The sequence below is a fragment of the Borostomias antarcticus genome (genome assembly GCF_949987555.1).
Source record: "Borostomias antarcticus genome assembly, chromosome: 3".
Lineage (NCBI taxonomy): Eukaryota > Metazoa > Chordata > Actinopteri > Stomiiformes > Stomiidae > Borostomias > Borostomias antarcticus.
Genome location: NC_140236.1, coordinates 18,123,644 through 18,150,032, shown reverse-complemented (window position 1 = coordinate 18,150,032; position 26,389 = coordinate 18,123,644). Strand labels below are relative to the sequence as shown.

Below are 26,389 nucleotides of genomic sequence, written 5' to 3'. Positions count from 1 at the left end.
GATACAGGGTGAGTCCGACCCGTTTCAACCACCCTACTGCTCAACATAAACCTCCTGTACCTACGGTTCAGGCTACACTAGCTCCATCTCACCAGCGCTCCATCACCAAAGACCTGGATTCCCCGGGCCCCCACAGAGACCTGGCACAGCGACGTTTATACTTCAATAAGTGAACTTTGCTCACCTGAAAATGCCATTTGGCGCATTATCTCACCCGCACAGGAAAACGAAGAATAGAAATCCACATGAGGCTATAGGCTGCAGTCCTGTACTGTTGTCCTTGACTTGTGATTGACAGTCCAGGACCTGGCAGCTGTGTGGATGGACTTCATTCAGGAGAACATCTCGTACCCTAAGGAACAACCTGGGATGTGTGTGCAAATCTCGAAAATGACCACACCTTTTTTTCTGTAAATATTTTATTGATTTGCAAAATTTCAAACAGGAGTAAAAGATATACATCATGATTAACAAATTAAGATGCCCATTCCCACTCTTACAGGTTACAGATTACATTACAGTATATATCAAAGAACTGTTCTGATTATTCAATCAGAAGAAGGAAAATACAGAAATAATTAACACTAATAATCACAATTATTGAGAATTGTTATAATGACAAGAAGAGGGAAGAAAAGGAGGGAAAAAATGGGGGGTCACATTAATTACATAATATCATTAACACCAGCATGGTTTCTTGATTTTATTTATGGATATAGCATAACAAAATAATAATAAAATAAATGTAAAAAAAAAAATATATAGATGACAAGATCACATTTGCAGCGGAGAAAGAGAGAGGGAGAGAAGGAGAGAGAGAAGGAGAAAAGGAGAGAGAGAGAGAAGGCTCAGACACATAAACAGTTATGTAAACAGCTTTGGTCCAGTCTGACAGACTACAGAGGTATCAGTAGATCTTCTCCAAGGCCTCCGTCTCTCCTCCTGAAGGGACCAATAAGAACAGATATCACTGGATTGGACCAGATAGCACTGATTTGGACCAATAAGAACAGATATCACTGGATTGGTCCAATAAGAACAGATATCATTGGATTGGTCCACACACTGTTTAATCATATTCTGCTCCTCTCTGCTGTTAGGTCAAAACATCAGCTTGTTATACAGTACAAGGTACATTTCTGTTCAAGTACACAGCACTCTCATCTGTTCAAGTACACAGCACCCTCATCTGTTCAAGTACACAGCACCCTCATCTCAACTATGTCAGATTGAAACAAGTACACAGTAAACAAGTTGTCCCACACCAATGATGTATCGCCCAGACGTGTCATTGAAACAGGGGAGGCACATGAGAGCACTTTTCTGAATTAATATGTACTATAAACTGTATGAAATGTGTTAGGTACACAGATTAAATTAACTGTATAGAGCATCTATTCAAAAGAGTTCTTGATACTAGGTTCTAGATACTAGCGACACTAGGTGTCACTCCAACACACAATTTCCTGTTCATAACTCAACCCTCTGTCTCTGTTGCACTTTGAAGCATTACGGTACTATGCCCAAGACAAGTTCCCCCACGGGGACAATAAAGTATAATCAATCAATCAATCAATCAATCAATCAATCAATCAATCAATCAATCAATAAACCAATCAACCAATCAATCAATAAACCAATAAATCAATCAATCAACCATAAGATTGAGTAGATACAGGTTGTGTATCTCAGTTCTTGAGGTGTGTTTGATTAAGCTTCTCTTGCATGCCCAGCCTGCACTCTCAGGGACTCTCTCATTGATTCCTGTGTCTAACGTGTCCTCTTCCTTTCTCTAGCATGGTGACTGCTGGTGGATCTTTTTCCTATTAAGGTTTTCCTGACGATAATTGGGATGTACAGTCCGTTACTCCAGACAAATTTACTAATTGTCACTTTGGATAAAAACGTCTGCTAAACTACTAAAATGTCAATGTAAAATTGGCACTGTATGTTTGGATGTTTAACTATTGTACATAGAGGGCGTAAACAAGCATTAATTTTTACACGTGTTTTAGATACAATTTTTTGTTCTTTGTTTTCATTCTGAGAGCAAAAGGGCAGTTTGAGTGTTTCAGACACGTATCTGAATTGGAGAGGGGCTAACATGACTCACGCTGCCGCCTCTGCAGGTCTCTCTGGGTGCGTTGGCGTTGTTCCTCGGTGATGGGGTAGAAGTAGAAGATCGCCATGCCAACCAGGAGGAGGGCGATGGGCACGGGGGCGAACAGCACCCTCAGAGACAGGATCACCACAGAGTTGTGCCTGCACGCCCCTGACTTATACCCTGCAAAACTGAGACACACACACACACACTGGAGGATAAGATGTCAGAGAGGGAAAGGTTGCAGTTCTCAGATTGTAATGGAGAGTGTTGGTGGCTCATGGTTTCTGCCTTCGTCTACATCCTCACCTTCTCCCTTCATAGTTCACTCAAGAGAAAGCACTCCCCTTGTCTTCATACTGTAAAGGCCAGTGGATACAGCAGTTCTGCGGTCATGTCTACTGTGAGTACTCTATTACTGGACCCAACTATGCAGGATGCGCCTGCATATCACATTTTAGTATTGTTGCTTTTTCCTATTGTTGTATTTATTTGTTGATTTATTTCCTATTTGATCGTAGTTGTTCTTACCTTTTTTAATGTGTTGTTTATGCGGTTCTGCTGTACACCACAACAGAGATTGCATGTTCTACGATTTTTCTCAGTCTTGTGAGTGTTGTAAGTCTGGGTGAGTGTAAGTGGCTCAGTGTTCTGTGAGTGTTCTAAGTCTGGGTGAGTGTGTGTTTCGGCAGCATGTGGTACTCACTGCAGCACCAGGGTGGAGATGCCCACCGCCAGGCCGCCTCCTAACTTGTTGAAGAACACATAGCAGGAGAAGAACATTGGCTCCAGGTCCCTGATGGACGGGTTCCTCACCTTGAAATCATCCACCACGTCAGGAAGCATGGACCTGGACACACATGCACACATAGATGCATGAAGATGTAAACACACACACGCACATACACACACATTTGCATAACGATGGTTATGCATTGTAACCCTAGTTCTATGAGTGGAGCGGAACCCCACAGGGCTAGCTCCTATTGGCTAGTGAAACCTCGCTAGCTACAATTGACTGAAGAAAAAACCCATACACGCACCTGTGTCCAACCAGGTCCGGTGCTCCACTGTATAAGTGGGCTTAGCCTGCACAACTGCTCCTAACCAAAACTTTCAGTGAGCAGACTGCGGGGTCAGCAAGTCTGTTCCCTGTGGGGCTTCGCTCCACTCATAGAACTAGGGTTACAATGCGTAACCGTCATTCTATTTTGTGGAGCTCCGACCCACAGGGCTAGCTCCTATTAAGTGGAGCTACACAACTGCACCATACACACTTGCTGGCACCTCAATAATAAAGGACTGGCAAGCCAGGACACAAGCCAAGCGCTCCAAGGTGAGACCATACCAAAAGTTGGCCCACCCAAGCACTGGCCCCACCCGCCACACAACCCTTGCCCGGGCCATGGCAAACCAACAGCTGGGGGGTAGTACAGCCCGCTTGCGACGCCAGCTGTAGCTCTTGTCCGCCAAGGACAGGGTCGTATTGTCCTTGGGGTCAGGCATCAACGGCTTCCTGATAGAACCCCAAGCAGCGGAGGAGCCGGGCACGAACACTGCAGCGATGTCGGGTTCCAGCGCAGGGAGCCACCTGTCATGACGTCATCCCAGCCAGCCACCCTGGTAGCTTTAGCGAAGGACCGTAGCAGAGCTCTCAGTGCAGCCGGCTGAGCCCATCCCTCCTCCATGAACGTCTCCAGGTTGGGCATCGCCGGCAGGAGACGAGGGGCAGGTGTGGAAGGAAGCCCATAGTAGACGGAGCTCCAGAGGCAGCCCCGTAGCAGCGGGAACTTCCGGGATGGGGATGTCAAGTAAATAGTTGAGCTATGCTATGTATACTTTTCGCCGTGTGCCAATTTAAATGATGACACCCCCCCTCTCACTTGAGAGGAAGCAACCCTTCCAGCTGACATTAATTAAGTGTTCAGGACTCAGGCTCAAGTGTGAGGGGGCGGAAGGGTGGTTTGCGCACTCCACTGTCAAAATTGGAAGTGCATTTATTCTGAACCGCATGCCCGATTTTCAAATCTGCAGTAGAGATTCGAAAGCGGCTATGGCGTGTTTCACTTGTTGTCTTTGCTGCTGGTCGTGCATCCTGCTTGGCCCCCACATTGCTGCTTGCAGCTATATTTATTATTATTATTATTATTATTATCAGTAGAAGTAGTAGTAGTATTTCATACTAATAATAAAAATAATGGGACAAAGTGCTTCACAGAGGAAAAAAAGAAACAGCAATGGTGAATGCAGCAATAGTTATACCAGACAGATGGTTATGACCAGCCCCAAACTATGCAATTCTGGCCTATGAATTGTGTACTAATGCAGGTAAATGAATATGAATAATATGCAAACTGATTTACACTTCCTAACATTTTCATGTCTGTAAATAAAATGAAATGAAAATTACTTTGACCAACAGAGCCTATCCAAAGACTGCAAATCTAGATTCTGTAATCCTGATCTTGTGGTATCTGGATCAGAATGATCCTATCTGGAAATTCTTTGAAAAACCAGGACAAGATCAATTAGGGATAGCAAAAAAGGTATTACAAAATCTGGATCATTCTGAGTCACAAAGTCACGTGTCCCGTCACGTCCTGTCAGTTCTCATATCAAATACAACGGAAATTGATTTCTTCCACATACAGAGGCGTACGTCCGTTAGCCTCTCAGTGAGCTCATCCATGCTGAGTTGAGCTCTGGGACACCAGTACTTTCCTCTCTCTAGATTTGACTACTTTCCTCAGTGGGAATCAGTATTTTTCCACAACTTAGTCAGAGCTCTTATCAACACCACCTCCCAGATTCCTGGTAATGAAACCAGCTACCACCTTACTCATGACTCCCACACACACATGGTTGTGGCAACGTGCGTGGGTGTTTTCTAATTTCTTGAAAGGGGGAAGGGGCTAGAGAGTTGTGAGAGGGGAAGCAGGGTTAGCCCTGCTAACCCTAACCCTAGTGTAGAAAAGGTATTGATGTTGATATTTTACAGACTTTCTAGAGTTCACAGATAACAACATGCTGGTGCATCAGGGGAAATAGTCTTCTGCTCAGCCATGGGTGGAGTCGAGCACGGGTGTGTTTTAGTTCATTAGGGGTTGGTGAATCCCATAGTATGAGAATGTAGGAACAGATGTGCATCTACTCAATGAAGAAAATCAACCTCTTGACCAATAGAAAGTGAAAGATGTGGTAAGAAGTACAACTATTTCAACACACACACACACACACACACACACACACACACACACACACACACACACACACACACACACACACACACACACAGACACACACTCACCAGGGCAGGAGGTAGAGAACAGCTAAACTAGCTCCAGCTATGATGGCCAGGAAGATGAAGACTGTCAGGTTGCCGTACACAGTGGCGAAGACCACCAGGATAGGAACATAGATCTGTCATACCATACACACACACACACACACACACACACACACACACACACACACACAGGGAAGAGGGAGGAAAGGAGAAGGAAGAAAAAACAGTTAGTAAACCGCTTTCACCACTGACACGCCTGGACCTCAGTCAGATTACTACTACTGGGACCTCAGTCAGATTAGTGTTACTGGGACCTCAGTCAGATTAGTGTTACTGGGACCTCAGTCAGATTACTACTACTGGGACCTCAGTCAGATTAGTGTTACTGGGACCTTAGTCAGATTACTGCTACTGGGACCTCAGTCAGATTAGTGTTACTGGGACCTCAGTCAGATTACTGCTACTGGGACCTCAGTCAGATGACTTGAGAACTACAGTATATACTCTGACACACATGAAAAGAGTTCCAGTTGCAACCTAAGTTGCAACCTAACCCTAACCCTAACACAGCTGAAAAGGGTTCTGTCTGGAACCTAACACAGCTGAAAGGGTTCTGTCTGGAACCTAACACAGTTGAAAGGGTTCTGTCTGGAACCTAACACACCTGAAAAGGGTTCTGTCTGGAACCTAACACAGTTGAAAGGGTTCTGTCTGGAACCTAACACAGCTGAAAAGGGTTCTGTCTGGAACCTAACACACCTGAAAAGGGTTCTGTCTGGAACCTAACACAGCTGAAAAGGGTTCTGTCTGGAACCTAACACACCTGAAAAGGGTTCTGTCTGGAACCTAACACAGCTGAAAAGGTTTCTGTCTGGATTAGTGGTTTGTTCTGCCAGGCCAGGAGACTCACTGAGATGCCGATGAGGAGCGTGTTCTTCTTCCCCAGTCTCAACAGAACGGCCTGCCACAGGGGGATGGTCAGGGTGGCTGACGTCTGGACAGACAGATGGACAGACAGGCAGAGGGACAGACATGCAGACAGACAGACAGGCAGAGAGACAGACAAGCAGAGACAGCCAGGCAGACAGGCAGAGAGACAGACAGACAGAGAGACAGACAGGCAGACAGAGAGACAGACAGACAGGCAGGCAGAGAGACAGGCAGACAGAGAGACAGACAGGCAGACAGAGAGACAGACAGACAGGCAGGCACACAGACAGAGGTAGGCAGGCAGACAGACAGACAGTTAGGCAGACATACAAGCAGGTAGGCAGACAGACAAGCAGATAGGCAGACAGACAGGTAGGCAGACAAACAATCAAACAGGTAAACAGACATACAGGTAGGCAGACAAACAGACAGACAGGTAGGCAGACAGACAGGCAGGTAGACAGACAGGTAGGCAGACACGCAGACAGACAGGTAGGCGGACAGACAGACAGGTAGGCAGACAAACCAACCGACAGGTAGGCAGTGTAGTTAGGTAGTGGCCTAGTGTGGAAATCTACATAGATAAATAAATGAATAAATACAATTATTATATTATGAGTAAAGAACTACATATAGGTTAATAATAACAATGGGCCTCATTCACCAACGAAGTAAAGAAGTTCTTAAGAAGCATTTCTTCTTAAACTACTTACGCCGTTTCTAAGAAAATTCTGGCATTCACCAATGGTTTCTCATCTGGGATTTGTTCTCAGCTAAGAACAGAATATACTAACACTGAATAGCAGTCACAAGTAGGCCATTTGAGTGCGGAAATGTAGACTATGCAAAATTGGTGATTGCAGTCACCTCAATTCTACAGTTGGATGATATATGATTGAAATACAATTATATTTGCATAATTCCCAATAACGTATCCTAATCATAACCATAATTTCCATTGTAAACGTTTGCGTCAGAATATCTGATATGTCATAGTTTAAATCATTTCGCTCCGAATTGCTTGTTATTCATGTTGATCAGTCTTGAATATGTCGATAAAATATTTCGATTGTGTGTTAATAATTTGAGATTTTGGTGTAAATTAATGAGTGTTGTGTTTTGTTTTAATTCTTTGACCGTTCTGCAAAAGCACGATTTCGCTGTATAGGCCTACATATAATACCAACAAATCCATGACCATTTCATCAATTGGTGATTGCGGTCAGCTCAATTCTACAGTTGGATGTGTGTTAGTGCGCTAGACGGAGAGTCTGCTGCGGAGAGGGGGTGAAAGTCCGTGTCCCTGGTGTCTGTATCCATATAGGCGCGCACACCCAACAGTGCTGTTGTCCCTATTATGGTACCAACGCGCTGGTGAAACTCGGACAACGGTGGGCACGCCGGCCCCCCTCCAGTGGCCTGCAAATCTCTCCTCAAGATTAAACATTCACGATTCCTTTATTTGTCACATGCAGCCTAATGTCCAGTCACAGGGAAATGTTGCCGCCGGCTCCAATGTTATGGTCATTATAGATAAACTCCAATACTCAATTAACAAATGACACAATAAGGACCATTTCTATACAGTATGTAGATAAGATCAGATAAGTAGGGCACCTCTGTTGTCAACTGCTAGCGTTGACAGCTGTGTAGGCTATATAGCCTACATTTTTGTAGACTGTAGGCTTGTATATTGTATTCTATCACGTTGACATTTTGCACCGTTATGCCTCGCTATGTTTATGCACCAAGGCAAATTCCTCGTAGTAGGAGGCCTACTTGGCTGAATTAAAATCGGATTTTGATTGCTCACGCTGGATTCGACATGCAGTCCTCTGACTTGCTAACGCACCTGACACAACCCCATCTAAACCATTATGCTATCGAAAAGCTGGCGAGTCAAGGGCGCGAATGACCGGTATTCATTCAGAGAAGTGACATCTGCGCACGACCCTGTAGTTGCTTATCCTTATATGGAGCTGGCGGGGAGTTTACCTATGCTAATTCATGTGAGCGGCCACGAGCTTTGAACTTGAGAAACCATGAGATTCGCCATTAAGAGAAGGCAGGTGCGAACTCTTCCAGCGGTTTACGAACACGTGAATCAGACGGAAGCTTTCCTTAGAAACGTTCTTAGGAAGAAATTTAAGAACGGAACATAAGAAGATATTGGTGAATGAGGCCCAATGGTCCTCATTCCTGAACACAGTTAAGAAAAAAGTTAAGAAGACATTTCTTAAGGTAAGGCATTCCAGGATGGTTCCTTATCTGGGATTTGTTCTTATCTAATAATATGATTTAAGAACGCAGAAATGCAGTCGTAGGTAGGCCAGATTGGAGTGTGCCCATGTTCGCAATGGCTGACATTATGAGAAATCCGAGGTGATTGCATTCACATCAATTCTACAGACATCCTAGGCTTGAAATAATAATAATAATAATAAATACGAGAATATTTGTATCATTTCCAATTACGTTTCACATTTATAGCCATAGAGAGGGGAAGAGCTGTCCACTGTTCACCATCTGGTGGTGAGCTGGTTTCGATGGCGGGGGAAACCTCTGGACAGATCTGGAAAACCCTTGTGTGTAGTGAGGGTGAACTGGGAACGTCTGGAGGAAGAGCCTGTCCGTAGAGATTTCAATTGCCACCTCCGGCGGAGCTTCTCTGGCATCCCTGTGGAGGTTGGGGACATCGAGCATGAGTGGTCAGTGTTCAAAGCCTCCATTGCTGAAGCTGCGGCTGGGAGCTGCGGCCTGAGGGCCATAGGTACCTCAAGGGGCGCTAACCCTAGGACACCATGGTGGACAGCGGTGGTCAGGGAAGCCGTCCGACTGAAGAAGGAGGCCTTCCGGGATATGTTAGCCCGGGTGACTCCAGAAGCAGTTGCAGGGTATCGACTGGCCCGGAGGGCTGCGCCTTCAGACGTGACCAAGGCAAAGCAGCGGGTATGGGAGGAGTTCGGAGAAATCATGGAGAAGGACTTTCGGTCGGCACCAAAGTGTTTCTGGAAGACCATCAGACACCTCAGGAAGGGAAAGCGGCGGACCATCCAAGCTGTATACAGCAAGGAAGGGACACTGCTGACCTCAACTGAGGAGGCTGTTGAGCGTTGGAAGGAGCACTTTGAGGAACTCCTGAACCCGACTAATCCACCCTCTACGATCGAGGCAGAGCCGGAAGATGATGGGGGGTCATCATCAATTTCCCAGGAGGAGATCACTGAGGTAGTCAAACAACTCCACAGTGGCAAAGCCCCAGGAACTGATGAGATCCGTCCAGAAATGCTGAAGGCGCTGGGCGTTGAGGGGCTGTCTTGGTTGACATGCCTCTTTAACATTGCGTGGAAGTCCGGGTCAGTGCCAAAGGAGTGGCAGACTGGGGTGGTGGTCCCAATATTCAAAAAAGGGGACCAGAGGGTGTGTGCCAATTATAGAGGCATCACATTACTCAGCCTCCCAGGAAAAGTGTACTCCAAGGTGCTGGAAAGGAGGGTCTGGCCGATAGTCGAACCTCAGATCGAAGTGGAACAATGCGGATTTCGTCCTGGTCGTGGAACCACCGACCAGCTCTTCACTCTCGCAAGGATCTTGGAGGGGGTTTGGGAGTTTGCCCAACCTGTCTACATGTGTTTTGTGGACTTGGAGAAGGCTTACGACCGGGTTCCTCAAGAGGTCTTGTGGAGGGTTATGACGGAGTATGGGGTGAGGGAATCCCTACTTAGGGCCATCCAATCCCTGTACACCCAGAGTGAGAGCTGTGTCCGTGTCCTCACCAGTAAGTCGTCTTCCTTTCCGGTGGGGGTTGGCCTCCGCCAGGGCTGCGCTTTGTCACCAATCCTGTTTGTGATTTTCATGGACAGGATATCGAGGCGTAGTCGTGCGGAGGTGGGTTTGCAGTTTGGTGAGCAGGGGATCGCGTCGCTGCTATTTACAGATGATGTGGTCCTGATGGCATCATCTGCCTGCGACCTCCAGTACTCTCTGGATAGGTTCGCAACTGAGTGTGAAGCGGCTGGGATGAGAATCAGCACTTAAGTCTGAGGCCATTGTTCTCAGCAGGAAACCGGTGGTCTGTCCACTCCGAGTAGGAAATGAGTCCTTACCCCAAGTGAAGGAGTTCAAGTATCTGGGGGTCTTGTTCACGAGTGAGGGAACCATGGACAGGGAGTTTGGCCGGAGAATCGGAGCAACTGGTGCGGTTCTGCAGTCGCTTTACCGCACTGTTGTGACGAAAAGAGAGCTGAGCCAAAAGGCAAAGCTCTCGATCTACCGGTCTATCTTCGTCCCCACCCTCACCTATGGTCATGAAGGATGGGTCATGACTGAAAGAACGAGATCACGGATACAAGTGGCCGAAATGAGTTTTCTCCGGAGCGTGGCTGGGGTCTCCCTGAGAAATCAGGGGAGAAGTTCAGTCATCCGGGAGCGACTCGGAGTAGAGCCGCTGCTCCTTTGCGTCGAAAGGAGCCAGTTGAGGTGGTTCAGGCATCTAGTGAGGATGCCTCCTGGGTGTCTCCCTAGGGAGGTGTTCCAGGCGTGTCCGGCTGGGAGGAGGCCACCGGGTGGACCCAGGACTAGGTGGTGGGATTACATCTCCACACTGGCCTGGGAGCGGCTAAAGATTCCCCAGGCAGAGCTGGTTGATGCTGCCAGGGAAAGGGATGTCTGGGGCCCCCTGCTGGAACTGCTGCCTCCGCCAACCGACCCCGGATAAGCGGATGAAGATGGATGGATTTATAGCCATGATTCTACAAGGCATCGTGGTATCCTAAAATAAATAAAAGCACTACACAAACACTGCAAATGGCAGTGAATAAATAAAAATTAAATAAAAAAGCACTAAACTCAGTCGCTATACTCAGACTCAGCACAACAGCACCTTATATTCTATAGTCGTCAGAATGGACACATCTACATTTTGTAGGCTAAATAAACATGTGAATATCCATAACTAAAATATATCATATGGGCCTACATAATATAGTTAGGGCCTATCAAGATCCACAAGTAGCCTACTCATGCATTTACCTAAACTGTACAATTTAATCTGCTCTCAGCACATCCCATCTCTTTCATGCAGGCTATATATTTTGCATTTTGTATTAAAACTCCATATACCGTCTTGTTTTCTATTGTTATTTTGTATAGTTTTCCCCCCCACCTTTCTTAAGCTTAGTGTGCAAGTTGTAAGAGCCAGTGGAGAAACATCTCACTGCTCATTTTACTGGTATGTTGCATGTGACAAATAAAACGTTGAGTTTGCACGTGACCTTGAACATAAATCATGTCAATTGGGAACGTCTCAACTTTTTCCACATTGTCTGGGGATTCTGTGTGCACTCGACACTGTAGTAAGGAGCTGGCGGGGCGTTTATGTATGCAAATTCAGTTGTCTGAGAATTTTATGTTGAATTCTGAACGTAACTTGACTCAGGGAGAACGTAGGGCTCTGGATGAACTTTCCAAGAATAATGATATTATTGTATGGCCAGCTGATAAGGGTGGTGCCACTGTTGTTTTGTCCAGAGATCAATATATCAGGGAGGCTAATCGCCAGCTGGAATCCAGATATTATATGAAACTCTCGAAAAATCCTCTAACAGAGATGTCTCTACAATTTCAAGATATCTTACAAGACGCTAGAGACAATAATTGGATTAGTGAGGATGAATTTAAATTCCTATTGGTCGAGCACCCTAAATTGGCTGCATTTTATTTACTGCCCAAAATACGTAAACAGCCTTTTGATAATCCTCTGGGCCGACCCATTATATCTGGTAATGGTACTTTAACAGAACCAGCCTCTAAACACATTGATTCTTTTATTAAACCTTTCGTTAAGGAACTTCCTTCTTTTATTGAGGATACGACTGATGTGCTCAACTGCCTTACCACCCTCTCTAATCTACAATCACATTACTTGGTCACTATGGATGTGGAAAGTTTATATACCAATATTGACCACGAGGAAGGTCTCTTTGCACTTGAGCATTTTCTCTCCAATAGGGCTGAGGCTGGACCTCCTGCTGAGTTTCTAAATAAGCACTAAACTCAGTCGCTATACTCAGACTCGGCACAACAGCACCTTATATTCCATAGTCGTCAGAATGGACACATCTACATTCTGTAAATACTGTAAACATGTGAATATCCATAACTAAAATAATAATGGTCCTACATAATATAGATAAGGGCCTATGAAGATCCATAAGCCTACTCATGCATTTAACTAAACTGTAGGCTACAATTCAATCTGCTCTCAGCACATCCCATCCATTTCATGTAGGTTATATATTTAGCATATTGTATTAAAAGCCCATATATACCGTCTTGTTTTCTTTTGTTATTTTGTATTGGTTTGTTTCACCTTGCTTAAGCTTAGTGTGCACGTTATAAGAGCCAGCGGAGAAACATCTCGCTGCTCATTTTACTGGTAGGCTATGTTGCATGTGACGAATAAAACGTTGAATTTGCACGTGACCTTCAACATCAAGCATGTCAATTGGGAACGTCTCAACTTTTTCCGCGTTGTCTGGGGATTTTGTGTGCACACGACCCTGTAGTAAGGAGCTGGAGGGGCGTTTATGTATGAAAATCCAGGTGTACGTGAACGCACATTCAACTTAAAGGACAATGCTCGTTTTTGACAACCTGGACCTTATTTACGACATATTATAAGACGTTTTAATCACCGAGATCACTTTGGTGTAGTTCAGAGGCATGTAGAAGAAATTTAAAATCCAGCGCGAGCCAGTATATCCATGTAATGGCAGTGGTTGGGGCACCGGGAATGCAGTTTCTAAAAATCTATTTTCTGCCACGAAACGGTTGTTTTCATCAATCTGTCTTTATGAATCGCTAGTTGTGCTTACATAGAGCGTAGGCCTGTTGTGGTTGTTCACATGCCTCTGTAATATGATCTTTAGAAACGTCTTTCGAAACGAAATAGCTTCCCCACTTGCTCCAGTACGCATGCGCACAGCGCGCAATCATTGCTCCAGCACGCTGTGCGCATGCTATAAGGGGAGACACTACAGTCAAAATGGTGTTGTTTCTTCCCAACCTCAATTATCAGATTTTTTTTTAATTTTTATTCTACTATAACATGTATACTATCACTACATTAACAGAGAAATGGCAAGAATTTATTAAAAATGTCTATTTTTCTAATTGTTATTCCTCTGAAATAAAAATATGAATTCATAATGCTTATCTTTATCAGCCATTTTCTTAAAATTATGTTTTTTCAGTACCTGACGTCACTCGGTACCTGCTATCTCAACTTCCAGGGCAGGTGCATTCACTAAACTTTACATACTGATTCTCAGATGTATTCTGCAAATATTTCCAGCAGGAATTGTGAATATCATGTTGTCTTTTCATTTTAGGTTGCATTTCCTGCATTTCCATGGCAAAAATGTATTTTTAATGGGTGTTTGCAGCATTTTTTTTTATGAGGTCCAATAATACTAATGATAACAATAACAGCAGCAATATGATTACAATAATGACAACAACAACAAAAACAACAATAACAACAACAACAAAAACATCAATACTACTACTACTACTACTACTACTAATAATAATAATGATAGCAGTGTTTCTGACCAGGAGGACCAGGATGATGTGTTGGAAGTAGGGTCCTAGTCCAGCTGCATGGGTGAAGAACAGAGCAAAGTTCCCCTGGGCCATCTAGTGATGGGAGAGGAGGCGTTACCATGGTTACCATCATCTTCATCTCTGACTGATGATGCATGCACGCATCCAGATACCACTAGACTCACACACACACGCACGCACACACACACACACACAGCCCCACCTGGAAGGCGAGGGAGGTGAAGAGGAAGCCGGACACCAGCTTGACATAGGGGGAGTGGCTGGCCACCAGCCTCATCCCTGATAGGTAGGGAATCTGCATCCTTCCAAGAGTGCTGAGGGGGGCTGGACACACACACACACACACACACACACACACACACACACACACACACACACAGTTTAATAATAATAAAACTTTATTTTACCTTCCATACAGAAAATGTATTATTGTGACAAAATACTAAGTAACAAAATTAAAAAAATAGCTCACACCTGTGTGAATGTAAAATATCCTATTTCAACCAGTAGGCTTGTAGAAACTGGTGCTCGTCAGGTTAATAGCCTACCTCGCTCGCCCATTTCTCTCACCTCGGCTGAATGATAGGACGCGCATAGGTCTTCTAGAGCATTGGTCCCCAACCAACGGGCCGCGGACCAGTACCGGGCCTCGGCACAGGTGCTACCGGGCCTCGGAAAGTATGGCCTAAAATTTTTTTTTTTTTTGGGGGTGGTGGGGTAATACATTTATTACATTAAACTGTGTTCAGTCTGTTGGTCATTTTTCCACTAGTAACCACTATCTGTGAACCCCACAACAATTTACAGATTTTGAACTTCTGACCCAGAAGTTCCAAATAAAGGAGCACTTCCGAGTTGATCTTGAGCTAACCACGTTTATATCAGTGTGTTGTAAGGCCTACTTAAACTTATTATTAGGCCTATAATAATAATAATAATAATAATAATAATAATAATAATAATAATAATAATAATAATAATAATAATAATAATAGGCTAATATGTGTTGACACCAAAATAATATGCATGCAATGTGTTTAAATCAGTGTGCTGTTGTTAGGCCTACTTAAACTTATGAAAAAGCGACTACACTACAACGTTATAGGCTCAGAAAAAAAAAAGTTTTAGGCTACCCCCCGGGCCTCTGAAAATTTGGCTATATGAAACTGGTCCTCGGTGCAAAAAAGGTTGGGGACCCCTGTTCTAGAGCAGTGGTTCCCAACCGGGGGTACGTGTACCCCTAGGGGTACGTGAGCAGATTGCAGGGGGTATGTGGAAAGATTGGGGATTAGGCTATAATTTATTTAGAAAATGATAAGATATTTAGTGGAGGAAAAATCTTTGTCCCCTTTGTGATGTAGTTAATGTATTTCACTAGCCCGTTTTTAAATTAATGCAATAAATGAGGCTACACTTAAGTTTGCACGCAGTTCTATCCTCTCTACCTGACACGTGAATGAACGTTACCTAAACTAGTGCTGTGCGCACGTAGTAAACCCACTGCCTAAAATGCTTGCCATTTGAATGCGCGTGCCCCACTAGGGGCCCGTCCCCACCATGGAGGTATAATATAAACTGGAGACGGCATTGAAAATGGCTGCCTATTCATTTCAATGAAAGTTGCTCACCGGCGCATGAAGCCATTTGACGTAGTGGCCAAAGCTCGGTATTGCAAGTCACGTGACGGCATGCGGCCCAAGACCCTTATTTCCCATGGTTTGTGGATTATGATAGATAGGGCTAGAAAAGGAAGACAAAATTTTTCTTGGTATCATTCAGCATCAGAGACCAATCTAATCAATATAAACTTTTAATTCAATTGGGTTTTTTTGTTTTTGAAGCTACCAATACCTGTATCGAGCCCATTTGAAACATGTGCTGTGAATGAGCCTCGGGGACGCTGGGCGCGCGTTCATGAGTCCTGCGAACTCGGCGGAAAACACGTCACCATAGGAAGACCCGCCCTACTCTGCCTCTGATTGGATAGGAAGTCATATGTAATGACGTCGGCTAACATTTGCTATGCTTTTAGCAATGAAGCTGCTATGATCATGCTAATCATAGATATGAACGTATGTCTATGATGCAAATGATCATGACATGTGGTTACTTTAGGACATCGTTGGAAAAGATCTAGAGGGTAAGTGGGTTAATGTTGAATAACTTAGCTAACATTATCTAATGTTACATTTCTTTATATTAACGTCAACTATATTGATAGGCTAGGTAGCTATGATAACGGTAGCTAAGCTAACGGTAGCTAATGCTAACGGCTTAGGGTTAACTTTAGTTAACGTTAGTTAATGCTAACGTTACGTTCCGAGGTTTCAGATGTATTTCAATTTTAACATAATGTTGAGCATGCTCAATGTGACATTGTTCATACATTGATTACAGTCTGTAATCTTGTCTGGCGTTATTTAGCTATAGTGGGCTGCTACTATAGCATTTGCCACATTATACATCAAATTAATCAAGCATGGTTATTGTTATTACCTGAAGGAATTATTACCATTGCAAGTAAGCATGCCATGTATATGCCATGCCTGAAAATCAAATTAATAGTGTAATTCTTCCCCATCATAGCTCATTGTACACTGATATAATCATTCACCTTGCCTTTGCTAATACTTATCTCTTTTATCAAACTTTGTGCTAGGAAAGAAATCTGAGTGTGATTCGGCGCTAGTGCTCATCCAGGCTGTTGTCATCTCCCACCTGGACTCCTGCAACTCCCTACTTGCTGCCATCCTGCAGCGTTGGCCATCAGACTCCTGGAGAAAGCTGCTGCTGACCTGGTGTTCAACAGCCCCATGCTCTTCCACACAACTTCCCTACTCCGTTCTCAGCACTGGCTCCCTGTGCTGTCCCATCCAGTTTAGGACTGTGGTGCAAGCCTACAGTGCAAATGAACAGCTCCCTCCTACCTCCAGGCTGTGGTCAAGCTCTGCTGCCTTGAGGTGATTGGTTCCCCAGTTGCTCCAAGCCCCCCTATGGCAGATTGTAACGGCCATGGCTCTTTTCTGTCCTGGCCTCGCAGTGGTGGAATGAACTGTCCACTGACTTAGAGGATTTTATGCAGACTAACGAGTGTAGGCAGGGAAACACAAAGGTGTCTATAAGGAAAGGAGCTGACTGCCTTAGCAAGTGGGTTGATGAATCAGAACACATAATCAGCTCTGCCTTCTCTTTAACCAGGTTAGCCAATGGGGCAACTGTGGCGGTTGGGGGAGGGGAGTATAATTATTGGACAGGACACCCAACCATCATCCTCAGTGTTGACTGAGAGCTTGTGATGGCTGTTTGTTGGTCTCTCCTCAGGTCAACCTAATGAGACCCTCCTTCATCTTCTTCCACAAGATAGACCGGCTGGCCCCAGTACGCTCCAGCAGACAGAACCAGATACACAGGTGAGGCTTGTCTGTCACGGAGCCCCGCCTCCGGTGTAACTCGGTTCTTCAGCTTGGCTACGTACTTTATTGATGTTGCACATGGGCGATTGGAACTAAACTAACCTTGCGTTGCATTTGTCTCTCTCTCTCTCTGGCTCTATCGTGTCCACTCTGATGGATGAGTTGCACAGTCAAGGGGAGCCAGCCAGTGGTCCAGTTCCAGTTCATGCTTGGTTGTTGCCTACTCACCTTCCCATCTCCTGCATCACCTGCCACCTGTCTCCGCTCTGCCCAGCTGCACCTCATCCCTCATTACTCTTAGCATTAATACCAGTCAATTTCCCTTGGTTCTCTGTAAGATCATCCAGTCATCTACCTAGTCTGCTCAGCTCTTCTGTCTGCCATATTTTGGAGTTGTTTATTGAAATTGAGTTAAAGTAGTTTGTATGAGTCAAGCATCCTCCAGTTTGTATGACTCAAGATCTGTTTACTGCCATGTATATGGTTCACACATACTAGAAATTTGACTAGGGTTAAGGCATATGCTGTTGTAGACACAGGACTGGGAGCAGGACAGGACAGTGATATTTTCTGATGACCAAGCCTTTGATCTAAGCAGAGCCTTAGCACATTATGGAGGAACCATGTCCCTTTATTTTACCGATCCCTGTGAGGAAGACCTGTGAATGTCCTGAACAGTGTGGTGGCCACATTTGTTGGGAATTTGGGTGGAAACAGTGTGGAACATCATTGCATAGTTTGACTGCCATTTCATACCAACATTATGAGAAAGTGGAGAAGGAGGCTATACCTTGGAAAAAAAAAATCACCAATAGAAAATACTATAGGTGTGCGATTCTTTTGTACAGTCTGGTAGTTAAATGGTTAAAAATGGCTAAGCAATAACATTGGAGGGAAATGTATACATATATCAGAAATGGTCAGACAAAATAATGAAATGTTATAAGTATTGTGAAACACTGAACATATTTTAATGACTGACAAGGAGAGAGGAAACAGTCCAAGTTAATCAATAATAACTAGGCTCACTATGAACAGTGTGTATTATTGGCTCTGTTCTGACATCAGTGCACAGTTCATTCCACCACTGTGAGGCCAGGACAGAAAAGAGCCATGGCCGTTACAATCTGCCATAGGGGGGCTTGGAGCAACTGGGGAACCAATCACCTCAAGGCAGCAGAGCTTGACCACAGCCTGGAGGTAGGAGGGAGCTGTTCATTTGCCCTGTAGGCTTGCACCACAGTCCTAAACTGGATGGGACAGCACAGGGAGCCAGTGCTGAGAACGGAGTAGGGAAGTTGTGTGGAAGAGCATGGGGCTGTTGAACACCAGGTCAGCAGCAGCTTTCTCCAGGAGTCTGATGGCCAACGCTGCAGGATGGCAGCAAGTAGGGAGTTGCAGGAGTCCAGGTGGGAGATGACAACAGCCTGGATGAGCACTAGCGCCGAATCACACTCAGATTTCTTTCCTAGCACAAAGTTTGATAAAAGAGATAAGTATTAGCAAAGGCAAGGAGAATGATTATATCAGTGTACAATGAGCTATGATGGGGAAGAATTACACTATTAATTCGATTTTCAGGCATGGCATATACATGGCATGCTTACTTGCAATGGTAATAATGCATTCAGGTAATAACAATAACCATGCTTGATTAATTTGATGTATAATGTGGCAAATGCTATAGTAGCAGCAGCAAGCATCAGCCCACTATAGCTAAATAACGCCAGACAAGATTACAGACTGTAATCAATGTATGAACAATGTCACATTGAGCATGCTCAACATTATGTTAAAATTGAAATACATCTGAAACCTCGGAACGTAACGTTAGCATCAACCAACGTTAACTAAAGTTAACCCTAAGCCGTTAGCATTAGCTACCGTTAGCATAGCTACCTAGCCTATCAATATAGGTGACGTTAATATAAAGAAATGTAACATCAGATAATGTTAGCTAAGTTATTCAACATTGACCCACTTACCCTCTAGATCTTTTCCAACGATGTCCTAAAGTAACTGAAGTGGTTTTGGGGCAGAACTTCACCAGTTTCAGTAATCTCTGTTAATTCTTGTATATTTAGATGAGCTGCCCAGCGTTGATACCAAATAGGTCATAGAAGGTCATAGAAGGCTAGAAAAGGATTTCTGGACTGACCCGGTCAGCAAAACGCCGTCAACAACAGCTGTAAAGTTGCTTAATCGGACATTAGATATGGTCAGTCCCCTAGTCTAATCTGGAGCTGGCACCATATTGATGCGCCAGATTCGTTGCCAGATCACTGCGGCATAATATGATTTATGTCACTAGACCTGTCTCTCCCAAGATGGGAGCAACCTAGAATGGCCAATCACAAGTTGGAACTGATCAGACTGACCAATGAGAAATGCAGGCCTGCTGGCCGAACCTATTGTAACTGATGGGATGTGATGTCCCACGATATATAAAGTGGAGAAAACTGATGTGAATGGTAGCTTTTCAGCTTTAGCTTTTAGCTTTAGCTTAGCTTGTGCCCTCACCCTATAATACACTAGCTTTAGCTTAGCATGTTAGCATGCTAGCTCACACCGGTTTTACTTGACGTCAACTCTGCTGCTCTGCTGCTGTCACGGTATTGTATTGTCTATTACTGTTACTTAACTGTCTTTGTCATAAGCTACTTGTCAGAACTGTATTTGACCATGCCTGAAGCTTGGTTATTGTATTGGGTATTATATGTGCTTATTCTTTGTTAAATAAACTACAGAAAGATCTCTTTTCTGAATAATTATTGATCAGTAATGTGTAAATTAAGGTTCCACCATCATAACCACATGTCATGATAATTTGCATCATAGACATACGTTCATATCTATGATTAGCATGATCATAGCAGCTTCATTGCTAAAAGCATAGCAAATGTTAGCCGACGTCATTACATATGACTTCCTATCCAATCAGAGGCAGAGTAGGGCGGGTCTTCCTATGGTGACGTGTTTTCCGCCGAGTTCGCAGGACTCATGAATGTGCGCCCAGCGTCCCCGAGGCTCGTTCACAGCACATATTTCAAATGGGCTCGATACAGGTATTGGTGGCTTCAAAAACAAAAAAACCCAATTGAATTAAAAGTTTATATTGATTAGATTTGACTCTGATGCTGAATGATACCCAGAAAAAAATTGTTTTCCTTTTCTAGCCCTATCTATCATAATCCACAAACCATGGGAAATAAGGGTCTTGGGCCGCATGCCGTCACGTGACTTGCAATACCGAGCTTGGCCTGAAAGCCCATGGTGGCTTCAATGCGCCAAGCTGATCCTGGGGGCTTGGTCCCCACTGGTCAACTGTCGTCAATTTCCGCGTCCAATTCAAAACCAATGGAGAGCGTTTGCCGGAAGGTGGAGTCGGATGATATTCCGGTCGCGGGGAAAACGCCCTGGTGGCGCTATGGGCGCGTCGTGGAGTCGTGAGCTAATTAGCATAAAATAGACATCCATCCTATTTTATGCTAATTTACGCATAGCAGTGTCCAATCAGGAGAGGGTATTACAAGTTTTTGCTCTCCCCACTGTACTGTATTGCATGTCCGTGCATTAGCATTGTGAAGTACCTGCCATCAAATCACGATTCTGTCAAATATATCGTTTCGAGAAACTATTTCTTTATCCAGGCATCTTAGTTTTAACAGTTTCATTATAACGGAGTAGGTTATATTTCCTTGTATGTGGTATTTATTTTGTTCACATGCCAAGCCGAGCTGCATCACATTCTGGGCCGGCCACAATGTGATGCAGCTCGGCTTGGCATAGGGGTTCCTGGAGCTCTGTAGCCTCGCTGTACGATCGCGAACTTGTGAACAAAATAAATACCACATAAGAGCAAATATAACCTGCTCCGCTATAATGAAACTGATAAAAACTAAGATGCCTGGATAAAGAAATAATTTTTTGAACCGATATATTTGACAGAATCAGTATTCTATGCAAGATTATAATGCTCGTTAGCTCGAAGCCCGAACACGCCCACCCAAGCAGATGAAAACGCGGAGGGCACGCGGACGCGCGTTCATGCCCCGCAAGTGACAGTTGACCAGTGGGGACGGGGGCTAGTTGAGGTCAGTGTTAACCCTTTGAATACGACAGTCTCGCCGGCGAGACGAAAAAAAGACATCCGCGGTACTGTTCTTCAGATTACCATAACTCCTGAACGGTTTGCGCTATCTAAAAAATGTAAACACTTCCTGAGAGCTGAGAAATTGCGCTTTTTAGTACTTTAGGGGCATTACGGTAAAATCGGCCAGCTCAAATTCTTCAGCCACTCATAGACGGGGTGTCTGTCCAGGTTTTTTTTCCGAGCAAGCGACGCGCGAAGCAGAGAACACAGTGAGAGAGAACGAACAGAGTGAATTTGAGAGAGCTGATTTTGTTCAAAATGGAAAGAAGCAGGTCAGGACGAACAATTAGACTACCCCAGCGTTTTCTGGAGATGGACACGGATGAGGATGACAGCCAGTTGCCTGAGCTGGGAGAACAACAGGCAACTGCTCCGAGTCCGCTGTCAAGGTAAATGACTGAGAATGCTAGCCGTATTGTGACGGAAGAATGCAAACGGATCTATCTAGCTATATTTAGCCATATTATGTCTCAAATGCTATGTAACCTAACGTTAGGCTAGCCTGTACATACTTTGTATGCATCATGTTTGACGTTTCAGAGGTAACTTTTGAGAGTTTGTTTTTTTGTGGTGACAAGTCAACATTACTGCTGTGGGCTTGTTGCGCATATGCGCCTACCGATAGCTAGCTGCATGATTAGTGAAAAATACGGTTAGCTTTTGGGAGCTCTCACCCATCTCCTCTGAACGGTTAGCTGATGTAGCTCTCATCCGTCAGCTCACTTATCTGGCCCCCGGGTGATTACTGTTTTTTTGCTTCCCTCTGGAATATGTAGAGAGTGGGTCGTATGCCCACCTCCCTTGTTCTCTGTAAAGCGCATTGTGTTGCCTCTGGGTATGAAATGCGCTATACAAATAAAGCTTTGATTGATTGATTGATTGATCCGTCATTAAATTACAGCTGATTATAAGATTTCAGACACGCTGCTGGATGTCCAGTAAGAGACAGAGTCCATAGTTGAAGTTCAGAACTTTAGTTAACCTTTCCACCACACACAGTACATCCACACACACACCCACTGGTGATTTCCAAAGTGCAACAAGTTGTGGTTGGGTTGTAAGCACGCACAACAGTAAGAAAGTAAGTTTCTGCCGTCGATAAGTTTCTGCCGTCAGTAAGTTTACGTTTCTGTTTCTCCCGTTTGCAGTGGGCAGGACAACTGCTAGCTGTGCATAACGTGATTGGATAACAATGGTAGTTGGCTGACAGCTGTGATAACCAATAGGAAATTATAAACATTAATGAGATAGAAGTGGAAAAGGTCTGACTTTTTTACAGCCACCCCCAGATTTCTTAGGGAAATCTGCAAAAATTACAAAAGTCCTCTGATCAGGGGGCTCAGCCCTCAAAAGGGGGGGGGTTCTAATCAGGCAGTGCCAGAAGGCAGATAATCTGGGCCACTGGGCGCACATAGGTCTGGTCTCCCACTTGTCTCCACAGTCCTGACTCTGTGGTCTGATCCAGGGGGGACTTGAGAGATCTGTCCGACCGGCCAGAGTGCTCGGGGTAACTGTGGATCTACGCTCATGACCGTGGTGCCGACTTGAAGAGCTGGTTCTTCTGTTGCCATTTCTGATGTGTTTGGAGGCCAGGCAGGTCGAATTTCAGAAAGTGCTTCCAGAAATGGTCTGCAAGCAACTGGCTGTGTCTCCATCTGCGTCGACTCAACAGGTCTGATGCATGATAGATGACTTGTGGGAGAGACGCGTCTGGCCGCCCCATCAGCAGAGCATTTAGGGTTACTGGCTATGTTGGAGGAGGTATAACCCAGAGGTTTTGAGTTCAGGATTCCCTCAATCTCAATAAGGACTGTCCTTCGGACCTCTTCTGTCACTGATTGGGCACCCAGGGTTACACGCAGGGCTTGCTTGAGGGAGCGGATCTCTCTTTCCCAGCAACCACCAAAATGTGGTGCACTCGGGGGGTTGAAGGCGAACCAAATTTGCTGACTGGCGAGTTGGGCCTGAACTTCTGGTTGAAGAGCTGTGAAGGCTTCCTTCAGCTCTCGTTCTCCGCCCTTGAAGTTTGTCCCCTGGTCAGATAGAAACTCAAACGGTTTTCCTCGCCGAGCCATAAAGCATCTGAGTGCCATTAGGTAGGAGTCCGCATCCATGCTGCAGAGGAGATCTATGTAGACAGCACGTGTTGTCATACATTTAAAGAGAATACCCCATCTCTTTTCACACCGGAGGCCAATCTTAACCTCATAGGGGCCGAAGCAATCTACTCCAGTGGAGTAGAATGCAGGCTTGTGAAGGTGCAGTCTAGCAGGGGGCAGATCTGCCATTTTGGGAATCCGAGGGGTTCCACACCATTTCTGACAGTCAGTGCACTCCCGCTGGTAACGTCGGATAACCTCTCTCCCACGGATGATCCAATACTTTCGACGGACTTCGGCGAATACTCGCTCTGGGCCTGGGTGGAGTAGCCTCTCGTCAAACTTTGATGATCAACTTGGTGATCAAGTGCTGGGGATCAAGCACGATTGGGTGCATAGCATCCTGATCTAGCAGAGTACTGGGTGTCGCAGGTGACATCCCACTCGGATCAACTGGGTGGCATCCTCGAACTCGGGGGCGAGTGTGACTAGGCGGCTGCTACGAGGTACAGCCTTCCCTGCTCTCAAGTGTTATATCTGTGGCAAAACATTCCTGCTGTGCATGCTGGAGAAGGGATATCTCTGCCTCCCTGAACTCACTGGCTGAGGGGCTTCCTTCGCCCACTCCATGGATAGAGAGTGCAGTAGTCTCCAGAAGTTTGCCAAAGGTGGTGAACTGGCTAGCTTCTGGAGTGTCTAGGACTGGCGCTGTAGCAGTCAGGCCACAAAATGTAGTTTTCCTGAGCTCATCTTTTGTGGGTTAAGTGACCGGCTTCTTAGGCCACTGCTCCGGTGTCCCCTTCAGGAATGACGGGCCCTGGTACCAATGACTCAGTGTGCCTAACTCAGCGAGAGCTTTCCCATGTGTAATGTAGTCAGAGGGATTGCTTGTTGTATCCACATAACGCCATGATTCACGGTTTGTAAGGTCTTGTATCTCCGCCACCCTTGTGCTGACGAACACCTTAAACCGACATGAGTCCGATTGGAGCCATGTGAGGACCGTGTTGGAGTCAGACCAGAAGGTAACTTGATGGATAGGGAGAGAGCTCTGTCATAAGTACCTTGGCCAGCTGTGCTCCAGTTAGCGCTGCACATAACTCTAGACGAGGGATTGATTGCTGCTTTCTAGGTGCTACCCTTGATCTTGCTGTGAGGAATGCCACCTCGACCTTGCCACTAGGGTCCTCGGTTCTGAGCTAGGCCACAGAGCCATAGGCCCGCTCCGATGCATCACAGAACACGTGGATATCTCTTGAGGTTGTGGGAGAATCCATCTCTCGACTGCTATAGCACCTAGGAAAGGCTATGTGCTGCAGATCTGGCAGTTCCATCTCACACTCTTTCCATGACTGGAAGAGGGCCTCAGGTAGTTGTGGGTCATCCCAGTCTCTCTTCTTGTCCCAGAGCTGTTGGACGATCATCTTAGCCCTGGTAGTATAGGGAACAATGTAGCCCAATGGATCATACTGGCTAGCCAGGACCTTATATATGGTGCGCATTGTGATCTCAGGATAGTTGAGGGGGCAAAACGTATATGACAGAGTGTCAGACTGGCAGTGCCAGTGAAGCCCCCCAAGTGCTGATTCTTGGACGTCTGCTTGGTCTTGTACGATCCAGCGTTCAGCACTGTCTGACCTGGCTTCAGAAGGAAGATGGCAGATCACAGAGGGGACATTGCTCGCCCATTGATGCAGGTCAAAGCCTCCTTCCTCTAGGACCTTCCGGAGCCGGAGTGCTTTGGCCTCCTCCTCGGAAGTCAAGCTCAACATGCAGTTGTCCACATAAAAGGACCTTTCGATCGCCTCTCTGATGGCATCCTCGGGTTGCGAGTTGTCCTTGACATGCCTTTGGAGGGCAAATGTTGCACAGCAGGGACTAGATGTAGTGCCGAACGGGAGAACATGCCATTCGTAGACACTGGGCGGTTCTTCGCGGTTCATGTCTCTCCAGAGAAATCTGAGCAGCGGCCTGTCTTCAGGGAGGAGCCTTACCTGATGAAACATCCCACAGATGTCACTGCTGATGGCAACAGAATGCTCTCTAAATCTGAGGAGGACGGCAAGCAGAGATGGACTTAGGGTGGGCTCAGGGAGCAGGAGCTCATTGAGGTTATTCCCTCTGAATTGGAAGGAGCAATTGAAAACCACACGGTTTTTATCATTATGCTGCAGCATATGGTGTGGAATGTACCAGCTGGTGGCAGTGTCCTCTTCAGTACCAGGTGCTAGTTTGACTGTGTAGCCAGCTTGCTCCAGCTTCTGGATTTCTGCTCTGTAAACCTGGGCCTGATCAGGTGCCTTTGTCAGCCTCTTCTCAATGCCTCTTAACTATGAGAGCACAGCTTGCTTTGGCGCTCTGAGCTGAGGCATGTTCTTGATGCGCAGGAGGGGAGTAAGACTCCATCCACCTCCACTCTCACGGTCTTGGCCTCGAGAAGGTCTATGGCCTCCTGGTCGTGATGTGATCTTGTGCTAGTCTTCTCGCTTCGCCATGGTAACATGTCAATCTGCCACAGTCTTTTGATTTGACTGTACAGGTCAGCAGATGACGGGAGAGTGGATGTGAAGAGGCACTGTTGTTCAGCAAGGCTGTGCCTTAGCTCCTGTGTGGGGCCCTGCAGGGTCCATCCAAGGCGGGTCTTAATAGCAGCTGGTCCTCCTGGTGGCCAAAGTCGGACTGGTTCCATTGGTGTTATCAGGTGGGGGTAGTCCGATCCGATGAGTAACACTGGCTGAACCTTGGCAAAGTACTGCAACGGCAAGCCCTTGAGGTGGTGAA

At 45.5% G+C, this 26,389-nt stretch overlaps 1 protein-coding gene across 1 annotated transcript in view; it reads right to left on the bottom strand.

Moving 5' to 3' along the window:
* Positions 1–808: 808 nt before the first annotated feature.
* LOC311307271 (sodium-dependent lysophosphatidylcholine symporter 1-like) overlaps positions 809–26,389 on the bottom strand; it is a gene marked incomplete at its 5' end in the record, with an annotated part of 65,258 nt that continues 39,677 nt past the window's right edge. The window contains 7 exons of the mRNA XM_084436068.1: positions 809–942; positions 2,114–2,292; positions 2,808–2,951; positions 5,409–5,521; positions 6,298–6,381; positions 13,932–14,015; positions 14,146–14,267. Coding sequence (XP_084292194.1) covers positions 908–942; positions 2,114–2,292; positions 2,808–2,951; positions 5,409–5,521; positions 6,298–6,381; positions 13,932–14,015; positions 14,146–14,267 — 761 coding nt within the window. The 3' untranslated portion in view covers positions 809–907. The remainder of the gene's footprint in view (positions 943–2,113; positions 2,293–2,807; positions 2,952–5,408; positions 5,522–6,297; positions 6,382–13,931; positions 14,016–14,145; positions 14,268–26,389) is intronic.